This window comes from Balearica regulorum, chromosome 4 (genome assembly GCF_011004875.1).
Source record: "Balearica regulorum gibbericeps isolate bBalReg1 chromosome 4, bBalReg1.pri, whole genome shotgun sequence".
NCBI classification, from domain to species: Eukaryota; Metazoa; Chordata; class Aves; order Gruiformes; family Gruidae; genus Balearica; species Balearica regulorum.
This window is the reverse complement of record NC_046187.1, coordinates 24,566,533-24,586,633: the sequence shown is the minus strand read 5'-3', so window position 1 is coordinate 24,586,633 and position 20,101 is coordinate 24,566,533. Positions and strand designations below refer to the sequence as shown.

The 20,101-nt window shown below is 37.1% G+C and overlaps 1 protein-coding gene across 2 annotated transcripts in view; it reads left to right on the top strand.

Moving 5' to 3' along the window:
- The window catches only part of SEC24B (SEC24 homolog B, COPII component), a 51,909-nt gene that overhangs the window by 7,546 nt on the left and 24,262 nt on the right, over nucleotides 1-20,101 (top strand). Inside the window, exons 3-6 of one of the 2 annotated variants that reach the window (XM_075751462.1) lie at nucleotides 5,485-5,670; nucleotides 10,953-11,057; nucleotides 15,614-15,694; nucleotides 17,400-17,581. In XM_075751462.1, coding sequence (XP_075607577.1) covers nucleotides 5,485-5,670; nucleotides 10,953-11,057; nucleotides 15,614-15,694; nucleotides 17,400-17,581 — 554 coding nt within the window. The remainder of the gene's footprint in view (nucleotides 1-5,484; nucleotides 5,671-10,952; nucleotides 11,058-15,613; nucleotides 15,695-17,399; nucleotides 17,582-20,101) is intronic. The other variant, XM_075751463.1, reaches the window with a different exon arrangement.

The window sequence follows — 20,101 nt, the reverse complement described above, 5'->3', positions numbered from 1 at the left end:
TAACTGAGGTTTTCTAAGACCAAGGACTTATGAAAGAACACAGTTTTGATGTTTCGCCTGGGACAACCAGCTAAGCTTAAATCAAGCTCATCTGATCCATACCAAGGTTGAATTTAGTTTCAATATTGCTTTTTTCCCCCCAAGACTAGGATGTAGAGTCATCCTTCAGCTCAGTTTTAGCAGTTTGAGTATTAGTAGATTTGAACTCTGTCTCTATATGGTGATCTGTGTGATTTTATGGAATATTTCAAAAACACGGAACACTACTGTTTGAAAAGGGAGCTCCTTAAAAAGCTTCTGGACTTAATGGCATTTCATGGTTGAGCATAAAAATGAGTTCTTTCAAGGACTAAAGGTTTAAAACTCTGGCTAAAAAGATTGATGCTGTTGAGTATAGAATCTATAGCTAGACTTGACAGAATGCGGGTATCATTCCAGAATAGTAAGACTTGCGGTAGTCATATGAAAATGACTTATTGTTTGTTCAGACTGTTAGTGGTGTATTTACAGAAGTTTTTAATTTAAATGCCTGTTAATTTTATTTCCTTTGGAGATGTCTTGAAATCTATGATTTTGATTTGTTCGTAACAGTATTTTCAATAAGGAACAGCTGTTTTAAAGGTGAAACAGTGGAGCTGACCAGACCATGAACAACAATATGAGCAATGGATAGTCTTATTTCTGAACCGTTCAGTGCCCTTCTTAAGGGAGGGATTGAGTTAATACATGGCCTCAAGAAAAAGTAGTAATATTACGCTTGAATTTCAAAGACCTAATGATAGAACTGGCTGTAGTAGTGGTGTGTAATAGGTACACGCTTTGCAGTTACGAAAATAAATACTGATCTACTGTTTCTGTTACACTTAAGTAGTATTGCAGTACTTGGTTGTTTGCTGGACTGTAGGCATAATTACTTAAACCACACTCAAACTCTTTCTGAGCTTTTAAAGCTGCTGAGATAAGCATGCTGTGTGCTTCATTGCACAGTAGACTGGATGGTGGCACTGATTTATCTGGAGAATAATGTTTTGCTTTTCCCTCTGATTCCTGGTTCAGCCTCAGCACATGAATGATTCTGTATTTACTGACTGGGAGAGTGCAAATAAAGGTAGCAAACAGCAGCTAGGCTGAAGGAAGAGCAGGGCTGGTTTATTACTAAATTGTAAAGAGTTACACCATTTATGAAGTCCAGGACTAAACAGGCTGGCATTCAACATCTTTGGCTAAAATATATAAAAAATTCAATTTCCACAACATCTGGCTGATAAAAGATGGCAAACAATTGTTTGGTCCTGGCACAATTGAGCTATTTTTTGGAACACTGATGTGCTTTCTAATTTTTCCAGTGCAATCTTATTGTTCCTAGAGTAATTTTGTATATAGTATTCTAATTGTTTGCAGCCTTTAAAAAAAGGAGTTGGATCTTGAAAATTATTTGCCATTTCTTGTACATCCTTGGAAAGTGTTTGAGTACAACACACAAGGAATTTAAGGAAATGATGAATGATTTGTAAGAATGAATGTTTCTGAATATTTCATGCTCCCCTCTATTCTCCAGGAAGGAAACGATGATGGAAAACAGTTGCAGTCTGTTCTGTGCATAGTTTTTAGCAAATTTGCTTGAAAAAAATTTAAGATATACTGAAATTTCGAAGTGTGCTTTCTATAACGGTTCATATAAAGAAATTTTGATATACTATCCTACGATTAGAGTGCCAATAAGACAGTTTGCTGTCATTGCTGCTGTGCTGTGAAGGATCCCTCGAAATCCTTAAATTCTAAATAAGCAAATAGTAGAAACTGTCACTCAGGATACTACTGTCTTAATGTATTTTTCAATAGCAATTTTGTGCAGTCAGTGAACACAGAGCTGTCTGTGATGAAAATGAAACATTCTTTGTATAGAAGAATGCCATGTTTTTAATAAAATGTGTGTGTTTAAACAGGACTTACGAAACAGGCTGGCATGAGCTTATGAAAAGTTTGGTGATTTCTGAATTGGTTTCTACTTGAATCAGAAGAATTCGAAGCGTTGGACTTAAAACTGTATTTTTAAATAAACTAATTTGTGTAGGGCCTTGGAAAGCCCCCAAAATGCTGAATCTATTAAGATCAAACCCCTAAGCTGCTGTAGGTCATGTACTGAGGACATAAACTGCAACAAAATCTTTTTCTAAAACTTTGCCAGCCACTGTCTGAAATCACTGAAGTATTTTCAGTGAAGCCTGCTGAAATTTCACTAGAAGAAAAGAAGAAATTTATTTTCAGAGGCATCTTTTGCTCGTAGTTGACCTGTTTTGATGAATAGCAGCCAGAGAAAATATTTTTCTTTGCTTTAGGAAGTATAAATGAAGCAGAATGCGAATATTTAATTTGAGATTTTTCTGCTTGCTGGTTTAAATTCGTTTTCATCTAGCAAAAATTCCCTCTTCTAGTTTTAAATTCTCTATTTCAGCAGAACAATGTTGATACAAATCTGAAACAGTGTTATGCTATGTAAATAACACACTCTGTATTATTTAGGCTTTTTTATCTTTCTAGGTCAGTAGCTTTCCTTAATATTTTTCCAGCTTATTTCAACTGCAGTTGGTATACTCTGGTTTTTCTTGGTGCTTTCCAGTCAATATGGATATCAGCCAGGATGCCCAAATTTTACTGGACTCCCCCCTGCCTCCCTGAGGAGAGGGAGATAGAGAAGTCCTTCTACGGGTATATGGCATGGGTTTTTTTGCTTCCTGGATCTTGTCTACTGTTGTGTAATCATAGGCAGTCTGCTTGAGCGGGAGACACTTTAATTTCTTTATCTCATGCACATACTTTGCCTTATATCTAAAGTCCTTGCTGCCCCAGTTCCATAGGAATGTAGGCTATAATCCTGTAAATCTGCTAATATAGGTGTGGTTGGAAAAGGGGAAGGACTGCAGCCAAGATACAGAAAGTCAGTGAGATACGATGCTGTTGAAAACCAAGCTGCAAGGAGGTGGTAAATATCTCTGTAGAAATCGCATGCTGTGTTGGCGGGGCTGGGGGGGGAAGGAATCCAAATTGCAGCTGTAGCAACTCAAAAGGGATTGTTCTTGTCTCTCTCCTGAAAACTTAAGAAGATACTACTGTGGTGATGCACTTATAAACCACTACCTGTAGGTCTCAAGTTGGAAAGTAAATAAAACCTTTAAGTGATATAGGAAGAATGAGGAATGACACAGCTAATTTGCACAGCTCTCCAGATTCTTTCTGTAACATACCTTTTAGCTGTAGGCACATGGCTTCTGTACCAAGTGGTATGCTTGGTCATTTTTAGTGCAAGAGACGTTCATGGTTGAAAGGCACGAGGGAAGACTTCAGAGCACATTAAATGTAGGAGGAGCAGAAGGTGAAAAACAAAAAATACTATGTCACTGAGATTAGATTTTATATTTATTACAGTCTGACAAAGCTCTTGGCTTCTCATGACATTGATTGGTGGGAATGTTGTATGGCCTGACTGGGCTTGTTCTGGATAAGCTGATGGAAAACTTGTACTCTAAAACTGATGTCCAGTCCAGCTTTGTCTTGAGCTGAAATACACCATCCTAAATTGATCAGTACTTGTATCACGATGCAATCTTCTTACTGGCCAGAGGAGGAAAAAAAAAGATAATTACCATAACCATAGAATGTCTATGTGATGATAGTTACTAACGATGCATTTTTAAAGATTAACTTTGTCCAAGTATTTCCTTTGGTTTTAGTTACTTTAGTTACTTTGGTGCCAGAATCACCAAATAAAGTTTAACATCTAATCTTGCAGGTTGGATTTTTGTACAAAGAAAAAATTACATTATTTTTTTGCTCAGAATTTAAAAACATTTTCTTACACTACACATAAAGGATCTGTATAATTTTGAGGATATTTTGGATACCTTTTGCTTAAGATTAAGTACTTGGCAGGAAGCCAAGCTAATCTGGCTGTAAATTGGTTTTGGCTTTGAACATGTGACATTATAGCATTTAGCATGCTCTACAATCGTGCTTGATGCTGCAAGCATTGCTGTATTGACTCAAAGTGTGGAAAATACCATAACCCCATAAACAAGTCTCTCTGCTACAGAACCTGGATAAGCACACTGATGTTGTAAAGAACTTCCCTTGTCATCTTGCATATCTTGCTTGAGGAAGCTGTAGCTACCCTAACAAGAATGTTTCTGCTGACAGGTGCTGATGCTTCCATGGGGAGTCTACAAAACATAATTTGTAGAAGCAGAGGTTATAGCAAGTACATTTCACTAGAAAATGCTGTATGTATATACTTGGAGAAATATATATTTTAATTCAGATTTTGATAATACTTGCGAAAAAAGCAGCATTTACGCTCAACATTATATTTTAAAACTGCATAATAAATGTTCAGTTAACATGGTGAAAATGTATGCTGCTAATTTTGATGGTAAATGAGAAAAACAGAAGGATTGTTTTAAGCTGCCTCTCCTTCTTCCCCCTCTAAGGGAAGCCTCAGCTTTCCCATAAAGTCCTGTCAGATATCAGCTCCATGATTTAAGGAAAAGTCAGGGACTGTATGAACTACACTGCTATATATGCAGAGGAAGCAAAGTTAGTATTACCTGTGAGTCCTCTAGTGAATTCTGTAATTTATGTACTCTACAGATGCAAACAGTGACTTTTGGTCTTGCTTAATTTCTGTGTTTGTTTACTGACTAGTATTGGTCAAACCATGTCCTTTCTATTCATATTTTTAACAGTGTGGTCTGTCATTTTTGTTTTAGAAAGAATCATAATATGATGGATTTTTTTCAGTTTATAAACAGTGACCCTCTTAAAAGCTAACTTAATTGAAGTTATATTGTTGTTATCTGATAGGAATTTCAACTGGACCGTGCTAAATCTCTCAAAGCACTAATCTGACTTTTTAAGCAGATTATATCTAGTCCAGATGTTTAAAACACATCAGAAGTTCTGTGGAATACTCAGGGTTGATTGAAACAGATTGCTTTGAATATGGGTCCCAGAACCGAGTACCAGAATTGCAAAGTGCAAGCCCTGTAAGGGAGACAGAATACCAGTCTACTACACAGCTGACTTTTCAGGTTTCCTGACTGTGGGAGGAATATTGAGAGGGAGCTATCCCACATGAACTGCATTCCTCTTATCTGGGAAGAGGAACCTGTGAAAGCATGGACTTGTGGAGATGGATCAAAAATGAATTAATTTAGCATCTGCTTAATCTTGATCTTAATACATCAAGCTTTCCTTTTTGCTGTTAGCTGTCAGAGCAATTTGTTCATTTCAGTGGAGTTTTAATATTCTAGGTATTTAATTTATATTAAAAAACACACACAACTTTTCAATGTATACTTTTTTTTGAAGGCATCTCTCTTTGGAGTACTGTTTTTGTAGTTATTGTGAAATCAAATGTGATTGCTGGCATTGTGTAATTGTCTGTGCAAATACAAACAAAATGTTCCTGCTTTCTGCTGCTGCTTTCAGGTGGCGTTGATTCTTCACAGCCTGTGCACTCTCTGAGCCAGAGCATTCCATTTACCAAGCCTGGGGCTGGAACATCTGCTTCCTCTGATGTGATCTCGTCAATAAGGACACCTGCTCCAAGCCTTTCTTCACAGCCGCGATCTTCACCGTCTCTTCCACAGTCACCAGAGTCAGACCTTCAGGAAGGTACTAAAAGGGAATGGGAAGTTACAGTACAGACTTCTGCCCTGTTCCACATGCTCACATGAATGCTGGAAGCTGTATTGCTGCTCTTCTGCTTTGTCTGACTGGAGTACATCTCTTGCATCTCATCAGGCTCCCTTAGTGTTCTTGTTTTGTACCACCTTGGTTCTAGCTTCTCTTAGTTCTTCTGTTTGATTTCCTTTGACCATGTGTCATGTTTGGCTTGTTTGTCTTGTTGAGTGTTAGATGTCTCTTCCTCAAAAAGCCCTTCTTTTAGTTACCTTGTTCTTCTAAAAAGCCGCTCACTATTTTAAATTCTGGGAAGAAGGTCTTAAAAGTAACTTTTGTAATCAGTCTGTATTGAAAAATCAAGTGTAAACAAGCAATTTGCTAGCATGGGGAAACAGAGCAAGCTTGAGTATTAAATGCAAATTGATGGAATCATTTTTTTATTCCCTAGCTGTAAGCTCCCGTGGAAAGCTGCTGCGAGAGTTCTTGTATAAGCTCCTTCCTATTCTGATGTTTGGTAGCCTCTTGACAAAGAATCATTTGGGTCTTGAGCCTTCTTCAGCCATGCTCATTCTACACTGATGTTTTGACTTGATTCTTGACTATTATGTGTTTCTGTATCTAGTACTACAAATCTAATTTATTGTGCTGATTTTTTTGGTTGTTTTTTCTTGGCAATTTCAGAATTTTAAATTCTTACGGAAAAAGAACTCGGCGTATGAGGTAGAAGTAGGCATTAATTTTATTCAGAACAATACGATATGTCTAGTGCTCAAAATAATTCTCAAAAGCACGGTGTGTGGCTGTCACAGCATGGTTTTTTTATTCTTAAGTTTCAAGGTTGACATAAATGTCTAAATTTCTACTTTTCCTCCATTTCCTCACCTTTTCAGTGAGGTGGAGAATATAAAGAAATAACGTATCTGTGAATCAGCTCTATATATCTTACAGGCAAAAAGATAATTCATCATTGCTATGAAGTCCTATATACAGTATACCATTTTAAGGAAAATGATAAATCAGTTTTTAGAACTGTGCTTGATTCTTGCAGTTTTATGGTTCATTTTTGATACTGGGTAGAATTTGTACTGTAGATGTGCTTCCTAGAAAAATCTTGCTTCATCTTCCAAAGAAAGCTCTAACCGTGTTTCTAATGAGAAAAAGGATTTTAGCTGTTTACACATCAAGGCAAGCACAGTTAATATATGTTCTTGCAGTGATACCTGTATAATGTGGGAACACTTGATAAATTAAATACAAATCACTGCAGTTGCGCTGAACTTTTCACTAAATTCAAATAGTTCCATGTAAGTGAAGGTTAATGCAATATGCAGCTGAATGAGCACACTTTGAAACCAACAATATACCTATGTCAGGAATATATAGATAAGTCATCAGGAGTTTGCATTGTTCTAGTTGTCTTTACATTAATATAATCAATAGTAAATCCATGTACATGTCATCACATGCATGTTTCTATGTTTAGGTGGTATTTTTATGAATGTTAGAAGACTTCATACTCTTCATTTAGTTTCATTTGAGGAGGCTGAAATACATAATGTACTCTTGCAATACCTTTTTATCAACAATTAAGTGTGATAACTTTATTTGTAGAAAATAACCTACTGAAAAAATAGAACATGTCTACTGAATATTTGTCTGAGTTGTTAGAATTACAAGTGTGCTTCTCATGCAGAGATTAGATGGACTGACTTTTCTTAGTCGTGTTTTCTACATGAAAGCATTCTGGAAAACCAGTTTGAACTAATTTTTAAAGTGGATTTCATTGTTTTAAGGTCCTGTGTGGGCATGTCTATAGAGAATTAAAATGTTCTAATTGTTTACTTGGCTAAGTTCTAACAGGACAAAAAAATTAACATTTATAAAGCCTATTTAATGTTACATAAATATCCATACAAATTTAATGCAGATAAAGTAATTTACTTGAAAATGGCATCTTAGAGCTGAACTTTGAGTATGTGTGTCCTGTCTGGGTGGTATTTGTAGACTTCCTTAGGTTTTGTGTTGATGAGAGGAGCTGATGAGTAGATGAAAATAATTTAAAGCAAAGAGTTTGAGTGGAGAAGAGGGGGGTTCATTTTGTGAGAACTACTATTTTTAATATTAAGATCTTAGTGCCATAGTAAATTTGTTGAAAATATGACGCTTGTGGGTAGAAAGCCAGTTAAAGAACTTCAGTATGTAGTTTATTTTTGCATGTGGTTATTTCATTTTCATTTTTGGTGAGGTCTCCGTTATGAAACTTAAGCCACATAAAATGTAAGCTTTATGTTTTAAAGTCTTTCATGGTATGGGTAATTGTACTTAAAATAGCTAAATAGTTGGTTTATTTCACAGGCAAATGAATTCTTAGCCCAGTTTATTCTTTTGTGTCCTCCCACCTACATTTCTAGGTGTCTGTAAAATATAGTGGGATAAAGCCTTAGAGTGCGATATTACTATATTACAGGAACACTGGTAACAGGGTTTAGAAATTTCCTGTCCAAGAAATTTGTGACAATTTAAATTGTGTGGTTGCATTTTAAGCCAGACCTATGAAGTAATCTCAATCAAAATAGATTCATGACTTCAAAATAAGCTTTTGCAGTTTTAAGAGTGGGAGATTTTAATGTTATTAACAACTCTGTAAAAAATACTAATCAGAACTGAGTTGTCGCAAGAGGAATCACGATTAGGTGCATGGTGGCACTTGGAACTACTGCCTTCAGCCACTCATTTCTGCCCTTCATTGCTTTCTCCCCCGTTCTGCCCTACTGGTGGTGTTGCTGGGCAGTGAACCAGAACTGGGGGCTTCTCCACCTGACTTTTTAAACTACGTTGTTTTTCAGCCAGATCAGTTCTTGGATTGTTTTTGTGGCTGGACAGTTGTGTTAGCACAACACAGGAGTATCTTAAAGGCACAAATTTTTAGTACTGCTGGCAATGAAAATAAAAAAATCTATGCAAACTTGTAAGGCTGGTAAGAGTCAAACCAGCCCTGCCTCCAGAGGATTCATAGTGATATAGTTCATGATTCCTAAACTTCTGTGTCACCAGCATATTTTTTAATCTTTTTCTGTATTCTTTCTGAACACATGCATTCTTTATGTATGTGACCAGTTACTGGAAAAGGGGGAGTTCTAGCAGTAGAAGTTTTATTTGTTTTCAAAAAAACATTCAAAAGACTCCCAAGTAGCGTTAGTAGAATGACTAATTCAGTCTTTTTCTCTCATCTGCTCATGCTTGGAATTTTTGCATTGGCATGCCCTTTCCAGGTAAATTTTCTTTCTTTCTTCTCCTGTATGTGTACATTGTATTTGTTAGAGGTCTGTCTTTGCACTCACACTGTGCCCATCTTCTTTTACTTTGGCTCTCTGTTACAGCTCATCTCTTCTTGTCATCCTGACTTTTTTTTTTCCCTTTTACTTGCATGTTAATTACTTTAAGTTGTTGTTTCTCCTTCACAATAATGCAGTTGTTCTGTCTTATTCCTCGGTAGCTCTCCCAGGCCTGAGAAAAGACATAGTCTCCTTGGCTGTAGTCTGGTTTTGCCCAGAGAATTGTTTTGATGACGTGCATCCAGTAGCCTTCATAAAAGATGGGACTATGAATCACTTGAGTTAATCCTGTGTTTTAGCAGTATAGAGAAACTGAAGCATTGTGTCTCCTCAGTTACACTTGGATTGATTTTTGCCTTCATCATTGTGACTACTTGCATTGAGGAGAAACTTGATTGGAATTGGAGGAATATTAATATACTAGATAAAGTGAAATAATGACAATTTCTTCTTGCACTAGCCCCTGTATGAAAATTCAGCTTCTCAAGAATGTTGTGATATGGTTTTGCTGTGTTTTCTTTTTACATGTTTGAATTAGGTAATCTTCACCTTGATTCTCTTGGTTTTTCTTAAGTGAAATTGAAATGGTCCTCTTGGGTTCATTTGCTAACCCTTTTTTAAAAAAGCTATGAAACCAGCAGCATTTGTGGCCCATAGCTTAAATAAAAGCTGATACAGTTGATCTAAGTTCTGGATTGAAGGATTATTAATTACCATGATGATTAGAGATTATGCATAAAGTACAACAGTTCTGTAGTGCTTTATAGTGTTAAAATAAAGAATACTAATCATGCGACAGTGCTTCTACAGGGGGGTAAAAATCCCAAACTCTCAAGAGTCTGAAAAATTTTGAAGAGTTTGGAAGAATTACAGTATTTTCTTGCTATAGCAATCCATTGGATTGCTAAGAGAGAAACAGTAGTTACTTGAATTTATTTAGGATATCTCTACCTGACTACAAGCATGTTTAAAATCCTTTCTAACCCTGCCCTGTGACAAGAAAAGCTTAAGATTTCTTGGGAGGTGCTGAAATTGCATCAATAATGACTTATGAAACTAATCATAAGCCGTTGCTGCATGCTTTACTCTTTAAAATGCTATATGTATGTGCTGCTTTTGTTCACGTGTTTCAAGTAGACATCGTAAAAAAACAACCAACAAAACCCAAAAACAACCCACTGCCAAAGAACCCACTACCAAAAAACCTTATAGATTATGGTTTGGAGGTGACAGTGGTAACAGTTGTTGAGTTGTCACCAGATCTTAGAAGTGGATAGTGTATTTAAGTGCTTAAATATGGGTCTGTGAGCCTGAATTTAGGCACTAATTTAAAAATAAGTCTAACCAAGTTTTCAGGTTTACCTAGCTTAAATTTTACTGACCGTGTTGCTGAGGTATATGATTGTATTCTTGCATGTTGCAGCAGCACTATATTTCATTAATTTCTGACAGTGTTCAGAATTCCAGCATGAATTATTCTTGTCTTAAAAGGGGCAGGTGTGCCAAGCTAAAGTTTAATATTAATGTTTTCATAACACAGTTTGAATTTATCTGGAAAGGAACTCATTTATTTCTATATATTTAATTTATGAAAGTATTCCAGTGGACAAACTGATGGTAAATACATGTATAGAAAGTCTGTGTGTGTGTTTAACTTCCTGATGTACATGTGTGCACACACGTGATTTCCTGCTAACTTCCATGTACTACTAATACTTTGCTAAACTAGCCCACTAAAAACTGCTTCTGCTGTACTGCTCATATAGGTCATATATGAACTATAGTTCTATAGTCTAGGGTTGTAGGTTTGACTTTTTGCATGCTGGGATTTTTTCTAGGACAGCTAATTTTTCTCACTTTTAATGCAACGATTTGTGACTTTTGTTTCTCATCTTTCCTGTCTGTCTGACTCTTGTGTTTGTGCTTTCCACTTCACAGGCATGCAGTATGGTGGATATGTTAATAATCAAGCTAGCTCTGCACCAGCTCCCTTGTCATCAAGTTCAGATGATGAGGAAGAGGATGAGGAGGATGAGGAAGCAGGTTGGCTTTAGCTTTACACCAGTATCTTGTTCTTTTCCTGCTCGAGTTTTGTTCCATATTTCCATCCCCTGAAAGTTTTTTTTTCCTCTAAGACAAAAAGTCACTCTGATTCATCATGTATCAAGTTAACTAGAAATTTCCCAGCTGTTATTAGTATAGTAAACAACAAGGATATCAGTAGTGGTCAGCAAATGGCAGTGGTCAGCAAACAGTTGTTTTTTGGTTGGGTTTTTTTTGTCATATTAATATCAGATGTTTTATGTATCTAAAAAATTAATATTCACAACTTGGAAGAGTCCAATATTTTTAATATTTTGATTTTCTGTAGGTTTTAAACTCTTAACTGAAGATAACTAGCTATAGAACTTAAACTTAACAACTTAAATTGCTTATGTTAAGCAACTAGATGCCATTTTTATCATTGTATTAAACACTTACCTTGTTTCCCATTTTATGTACAGGGAGCTCCAACAATTAAGGTAGTGAAGTAAATACTGAATGTTAATGTGTGCTTTTTAAGACAGTAAATTAATCTGTGCTCCTTTTTTTTTTTTCTCCTTCTAAGGTATGCCTCTATGGTCAGGCATGTATGTTCAGTTTTAATCTATTTGCTTTGTAGGGAACTGAAAAGTTTATTTACTCCCCCCCACCCAAGACGCAGTTTGTCCTGATTGATTGACATGTTAGCTTCTTGGTTGCAAGGATTCTGCCTGTATTTTCTCAGAATGGCCTGGTTTTGTTTGATGTTTCTCACTACCTTAGTTTCTTGCATGGTAACTATTTTTCTTCTAACTTGAAGTCCTTACAAGCTATATGTGAGTGGTAACAGTGTAAAAAACTTTGACATGAAACATTAGACTTCTACCCTTGTTGACAGAAGGAAGTAATAGTACATACCTTCTGCTGATACACTACTCCCCTCTGTTGTGCTGGCTTTGACTATGAATTTGGAATAGCAAACTTTTGTAACTTTTTTTTTAAGCTTATAATTAATATTGTAACTCAGCAGAAGAAAAACGGTGCCATATAATGGAGCAAAACAATGGTTATAATTAAGAACAGTGTGATGGGTTCATGTTAGCAATTTGAATAATATTGATTCAACTGTTATGTTGAATTATTAGTAAAATATTAGAAGAAAATAGTTGCTGTTGTTCCTCTTGCAAGGAGGGAGGCATTTTCAGCCAAAGATACTTGTCATTGTTCCAGCCCGAGAAGGACAATATTTGGAGGGTGCAATAGTATCAATATAAGCAATATTATTAACCCCACCTCTAGTGGAGCACGAGTATTAGGATACTTTGCATATCCTCTGTAATTCTTGCTATTTCAGATTATTGGTTCACTTTCCTTACTTTCTTACCCTTTGTGATAACACGTTCGATCTTTCAGCAGGCTTGAGTATTACTATTAAGTTACGCATAGTAACTCTTGAATGACTCTCCTTTTAAATCTAAGGATACTTCCTAATTTTAGATACCAGGTTTTTTTCTAATGCTATGAGTCTAATTAGACTTTACCAGCTAGAAAATAATTCCACTTTGGGATATAAAGTTTGCTTTGGTTGTTGTGATGCAGCTGCTTTTTGAACTCTGTTGTCTAAAGAGTAGGCTAAAAGAGCCAGGAGAGCATTTTGGTTTTTTTTATTGCAGGGCTACCTACTGAATTTTCTGCACATAATTCTTTGCCTAATCCCATGCCAAGTTTTCTGTCAAAGGGTGTATCAGATACCTATTTTGTTTTTATCAACTGCAACCTTTCTCTCCTTACTTACCTAAATGTACCAGAGTTTTCATACTACCATCCTTTCCTCTCGAGTTCTGTGCTTTGATAAAGCCTGTAGCCTTTGAGTTGTCATTGTATTTAAATTTATCTTATGCAACAGAGTGAAAGGGCACCCAGGTTCAACACATAGGCTACCTGATTAGTAAGCATCCTGGTTTATGCCCTGTCACCAGGGGTTAATGTAAATCCCAAACATCCTGTAGACAAGTTTCTAGCTTAGGCTATGCCAGCAGTTTTATGAAAAAATGGTGTTGGACATCTGGTTACTTGTGTTTGTGTGGCTTCTCAAATTTTTTTGTTCTCTTATCAGTTAGATGTTTAACTATGTTGCAAAAGAGTTGTTGAAAACTCTGAAAGCAAAAGTTATATTGGTAAAATAATTACTTACCTGTAAAAGCATGCTATAAGTAATACTTCTGTCTAAGCAGTGTTTTCTTTTTTTTTTTTTTTTCTTTATAAAACATTTATTTGTCTTCCTAATAGGTTCTCTGTTCTGGTGTTTATGCTGAAGTAAACTTTGACAGCGGTTGTAGCTTAACTTAAACATAGGAAAACCATTGTGTAATTTTGTGGAAGTTCTTGTGCTTTCTATTGATGGACACTCTGTGAGATTTCCATGATACATGTGACCAGCTTAGAGCTTGAAGCTACTTTTGGTCTGCAGGAAACTGTACAGCTTACTGGTTTTGAGTCAACTGTTTTCCAGTGAAGAGTAGAACAGGGCACGTTGTAGTTCTTGTAGGCATTGGGACTCTCACAGTTCTCAAAAATATGCCACAAAATTTGAAAGTTCTTTAGAAGCAAAGCCCTTAAGTGAAATGTCTTTGGTAAGAATATGGGATACTCAGTAATAGGATTCACTTTCTTATTTTAAGTTAGGCAGACCTTGTTTGTGTTTCAAAATATCTGAGGTTATGCTTTCTGACTAGAACTTTTCTGTATGTCAGAACTGATGCATATCTCTTTTTTTTTTTTTTTTTGGTCGTAGTAGTAGAAGTACGACTAAGTTGCATTATTTTTACTTACAGAATGCTTTTAAAATATATTCTTTCATATATTTATCCAATTGGTTTCTCTTACCTTTTCCAGCAGAGCATGGGAAGTATACAGTATTTCTTCTTTGCAACTCACTGTATCATTAATATTTTCCTAGTGGAAAGAGCAAACTCATTTTATATGGTATTATATTATGGATTGATATAATTTTATGAATGCAATTTACTGTGGGTAAAAAAAAAAAAATCAATAAAGAGTGACATAGTGGTTAAATCAGAAAGCTTGAACTGGTGTCTTACATGTTCACAACTGTGCTTATATCCTCTTGGTACTTTTTTTTAAATGCAGAACTAACTTCCGGTCAAGCAATAAAACTTCTTGAAAAACCTCAAATCTTGATCTTGTTGACCTAGTAAAAGTATATTTTGGCTTTTCTGTAGTAGGACTTACAGACCTTTAAAAGCTGTGTTCCTGCTCAGGAAACAAAATAATGAATCTTATTTCCTTCAGTTTCTAGAGTAGAAAGATAAAATTTGGTAGTAAAAGAAATCTTGCAGTTACGTTCTTCTATAAACTTCAGAAGAACAAAGGGAAATCTACAGTGAAAAACAGTCTGAAAACTAAAGTTGTAGGAATTTCACAGTGTTAATATATTATTTAAAAGAAAATCTGTTGTTAGTGTTACAGGGGGTTTTTAATAGTTTTTCTATGTCTTAGCTGAATGCTTTAAAGGCAAAATGCTTAAAAATAATCTATATAATCATGATGTTTCCATGGTATTAATGTGTCCCAAATTTCAGTGATGATATGCTCCCATGTGCAGGAGTCTCCTTACTTTGAAATCTCAGTTGATGGGGGATGGAGTCTCAAACATTCCACCATTGAAGTTCTCCTTTGAAATACTTTCAGCTTCACAATGATGTGTGGTCATGATTGATCCTTCTGAATAGAACAGTATCAGGGAATCTCTTTTGTGTCTGTTCTGCCACAGAATTTGTATATAAAATTGTCTCTTGATTTCTTAAATGTACTTTTCTGTCATACTTCATGGTTTGGGGTGTTCTAAGGAGCAGATACGTTTAACCTCCTTGGCCCTTTTTCTTTGGAAATATATGTGAAATTGCACTGGAAGAAATATTTATCATTTGCAATGATTTACTTTTACATAGTTACTTGTGGTAAAGCCAAAAGTAACTGTTTATTCTGACTGAAGCTGAGACCTCTTGTCAAGGTTCAGTGGAAAATAGAAGCTTTGTATTGGAAGCAAAACAAGCTCTGAATTACAATAGCACAGAAGGGAGGAAAGAGTGAAATACTTGTCAGTTTTGCATGAAGGTGGGAATGATGCATAATCACTCTGAAGATGACGGGAATCTTACGTTGTTTGCGGTTGCAAAGGAAGTCACCATAGAGACTTGTTTTAAAGATGTTGTACGTTGTATCAATTGATGTGGTCTAGGAAGAACTTCTAGTTTAATAGAAAAATATTTTTTATTTCAAGAAACAACTTTTTTTGTTGTTTTTGTCCTTTTCCCATTGATCTCTCTTGCTGTTTGGGCATATGCTTGTTTGTTTTTAACATCGTGTTGATTGTTTATCCCTTCCTGTCCTTTTTGCAGTGGTAATAGCTTTCAAGTCCTAGGGCTGCAGTGTTCTTTTTTTCCCAGGATCTTTATTGACAGTTTCTTACCAAATTTTTAGAAAAAATATCTCTTTATTTCTCAAAAATTTGCCATTTCTGAAACGCCTAACTTTAAAATATTTTCCTCCCCCAGCAATTGATAGTTCCTCTACTACAAGCAGTGCCTCTCCTGTTCTGAACAATTATGATGCCCTGGAAGGAGGTGGCTATCCAGGTAAGCAGGTTATTATATGTTAATTCTAAACTGTTTAAAGATTTAAATGTTTACTGTGAGTCAGTGATTTTTTTTTTCTGTTTCTGGTTTTGTTTATTGTTAATTAACAAGTAGGTGAAAGGAAATGCCTATGAAAGGAGTGGGGGAAATAATCAGAGAGAACATTCTTTGCTTTTCTTAATAACTTTTCACAGATTTAACACTAAAGTTGGAGTAACAATTTAACAAAACTTCCCTGTATCATAAGTCATACTTTCTATTGTAATATTGAGGGTAGTGCTGAAAATATGCTCTGTATGAAAGCAGGCATCTTTCTCTATACTGTATGCCTAGTGGTGTTGACATTAGTAGCTGATAATAGTTGATGTGCCTCTGAAGTCTTAAGAGACCAACAATATCAGTTTGCAGAGATGCTTGGATCAGGTTATTTTCTTCTATTTTTCTTCATTTGAAAATGGCTAGTATTTTGCTTATTTTTTATCTCTAAAAATATCAGGAGTGTCAGGTTTGTTCTCAATGAGCCTACTAGGAGACTACCTTAGTCTTGAAATCTGTAGAGCTTTCATGTTGAGAGCAGGTGGAAAAGATGCTGTTCAATGTAAGTATGTTAGCCAATATTTCAAATGATAATTGGATTAATTTGGGGGGTTTCCACCTCTGGTTCTTTTGCATTGCTCTGGTCTCTGAGGATGTCACAGTGGCTTACTTAGTTTGATGGGTTCCTGTGGAAGGTGAAATCTCTGTCAAGTAAAAAGACAACATCACTTTACAGGGTCTAGTTCATGCAGTAAGGGTAGCAGAGGTGTGGTTGCAAGATTACAGATTCTGATTTCTCAGCTAATAACTAACCATTTTGGTTCTGCGGAAGGCATAGTCTAAAAATAACTTGTTCCTTTTGTTTTTCTTTGAATTTAAATTTCTGTAATCTGTTGCTTTTTTTTTCCCCTCTTCCTCCTCCTCCCCCCCCCCCCCCCTTCCTGGAGTGCTCATGCCAAACATAGTTTCTTGGCAGTTTTTCTTGAGTGGTTGATTTCTTTGCATGCCACGCTTTTTCTGGTGGATTTTTACCAAGCTTAAATTCTTCTGAAACTTAGCTCACGTTTGTAGACATTTCTAAAAAGTAGTTTCATCTCTTTACAATTGTTTTCTATGAATTCAGGTCTATGTGTTACTTTGAATTTGGCCTTTAAAAATAGTGGGACCAAACTATGCTGCAGAGTTATACAGGAGGGACTTGCATTACTTCAAGAAAAGCTCTGTGTCTGCATTTAGAGAATAATTACGTTGCCTTAGTCTTACATTTTGAAAGTAGTTATAAGTGGTAGAGGAGAGACAAAGCATGAATGGTCTCTTTTGCCATTTATATGAAGTGTAAATCTTGGAATAAAATGTGGTTCTAAGGCAGTTTTTATTTCTTTTTTTGTTCAGTGGAAATACTTTTTAAGTTGCATTTTTTTGTAAAATACTACTTTGTTAGTAGTTGAACAAGTCTATGGCCATCTGCCCATGTATACCCCCTTTATCAGCATAATTGCAGTAATCTTACTTGCTAACCTATTTGGTCAGCACAGATAAACAACTTGATGGATAATGCAAAAACTTACAAATGGGAAAAGCGTTGTTTGTTAAGCATTTAGGAGTTTACATTTAAATTAAGAAAGAAATAGTATATTCAATGCCTGTGGGATTTCTTTTGTTCTTCTAGAGACACGTTCTGTGACCAGCAGCCCAGTTCCTAGTCCATCAGTCCCCCAAACATCAAAAGCTTCTAAGCCCTTTGGTTATGGATATCCAACACTGCAGCCAGGCTACCAAAATGCAGCGCCGCCTACTCCTGTGCAGCCCAGTAATCCAGGACACCATCCTGGGTTTCAGCACTATCCACAGGTTTGTATTTTTAATTAAAAAGTTACTTAATGAAGTAACTTCATGGGAAAAGTCCTTTCTGCGTGATATATTTCTTTTTTTACGTATTTTCGTATTTTACTTTTATAATTCCTGAGCCAATACATTTTAAGTATAATATTAATGTTGTGACTCTGGATCTTAACTTTTTATTAGAAGGCTTTTGAATTAAAATTTTAAGTGTATCTCCAAATAGTTGGGTTTAACAATTTTGCTTCACCAGTTATTAGCAGCATCCACAGTTTTAAGGTTTGGTGTTTCACATAGCTGTACTTTATTGATTGGAAACCATAAAGAAGCATAATGAAGTACTTCATCAGTCTATGTACATTTGATCAGAGCACTACTATGAGCTGTGGTCTGTAGCATTAAATCACCTAACGAGCAAGGCATGGCCTAGGGTCCAGATGAAAGAGCTCTGTAGAGCATCTGCTCTGTGTGTGGTGGAGCAGGCTGCCTGCATCTGCTCTTTTCCTGGAAAAGAGAACACCCAAGAAGTTGCGTACAATCACCTGGCTCCCATTGCGCGTGTGAGTCACCCAAGAGCAGCGAAATCTGAAGAGGTAGACCTTGAGGCAAAATACTTTTCTGCAATGCTTCAGTGTTTGTGTATGTGTGAAGGGGTATAGAAATTGAAACCTACTGATTTACAAACCCCACTGTCTGAAATAAGGCCCAGCTGGCAAATATATCGAAGCTGTTGTAGGTGATCAAAATTCCTTGCTGATCTGAGTGTAGTAACATAAGTTAAGATATAATATCCAGGAATGCTTTCATTGTTATGGAGGCAATGTAAAATGTGACCTGGAGGAAATGTATGTTTGTTTGAAGTTGAAAGACTTAGCTTCATCTTCACTGTAGTGCAAGATGCAGTTAGGCTCTTTTCAGTAGTACACAGTAAAAGGACAAAACCCAACAATTACAAGTTGTAGCAAGTGAAGTTCTAATTGGATGTATAAGGAGAAAATTCTTCAGAATGAGGGTGGGGAAGCACTGGAACAGATTGTGCTGTGAAATAGTCAATTAATCATAGAATCATAGAATGGTTTGGGTTGGAAGGGACCTTAAAGATCATCTAGTTCCAACCCCCCTGCTGCGGGCAGGGACACCCTCCACTAAACCATGTTGCCCAAAGCCCCATCCAACCTGGCCTTGAACACTTCCAGGGACGGGGCATCCACAACCTCTCTGGGCAACCTGTTCCAGTGCCTCACCACTCTAACAGTAAAGAATTTCTTCCTAACATCTAATCTAAATCGACCCTCCTTCAGCTTAAGGCCATTACCCCTTGTCCTGTCCCTACACTCCCTCATAAACAGTCCCTCACCAGCTTTCCTGTAGGCCCCTTCAGGTACTGGTCAGCCGCAATTAGATCTCCCTGGAGCCTTCTTTTCTCCAGGCTGAACAACCCCAACTCTCTCAGCCTGTCCTCATAGGAGAGGTGCTCCAGCCCTCTGATCAGCTTCGTGGCCCTCCTCTGGACTCGCTCCAACAGCTCCACGTCTCTCCTGTGCTGGGGCCCCCAGAGCTGGACGCAGTACTCCAGGTGGGGTCTCACAAGAGCAGAGTAGAGGGGCAGGATCACCTCCCTCGACCTGCTGGTCACGCCTCTTTTGATGCAGCCCAGGACACGGTTGGCTTTCAGGGCTGCAAGCGCACACTGCCAGCTCATGTTGAGCTTCTCATCAATCAATACCCCCAAGTCCTTCTCCTCGGGGCTGCTTTCAATCCATTCCTCGCCTATCCTATAGTCCTGCTTGGGATTGCACCGATCCACGTGCAGGACCTTGTACTTTTTGCCTTGTTGAACTTCATGCGTTTCACACGGGCCCACCTCTCCAGCCTGTCAAGGTCCCTCTGGATGGCATCCCTTCCCTCCAGCGTGTCGACCACACCACACAGCTTGGTGTCATCGGCAAACTTGCTGAGGGTGCACTCGACCCCACTGTCCATGTCGCCCACAAAGATGTTGAACAGTGCCGGTCCCAGTACTGACCCCTGAGGAACGTCACTCGTCACCGTTCTCCACTTGGATGTTGAGCCGTTGACCACAACTCTTTAAGTGCGACTGTCCAGCCAATTCCTTATCCACCAAGTGGTCCATCCATCGAACCCATGTCTCTCCAATTTAGAGACAAGGATGTTGTGCAGGACAGCGTCAAATGCCTTGCACAAGTCCAGGTAGATGATGTCAGCTGCCCTTCCCTTATCCACTGATGCTGTAACCCCATCATAGAAGGCCACCAAGTTTGTGGTGTTCATTCTTAGATATTTTCAAAACTCAGCCAGACAAGGCTATGAGCCAGACCAGGCTAGAACCTGGTCTAACTTTGAAGTTAGCCTTGCTTGAGCAGGAGGTTGGACTACCAGACCTCAGAGATGCCTTCCAACCTAACGTTTTCTCCTCTTCTCTGGTGTTTTGTTTTCATTTAAAAATAAATATATAAGAACCAGTTTCAGTATGGGGAGAGGAAATTGGCCTTTCTAGTAACTTGTTTTCTT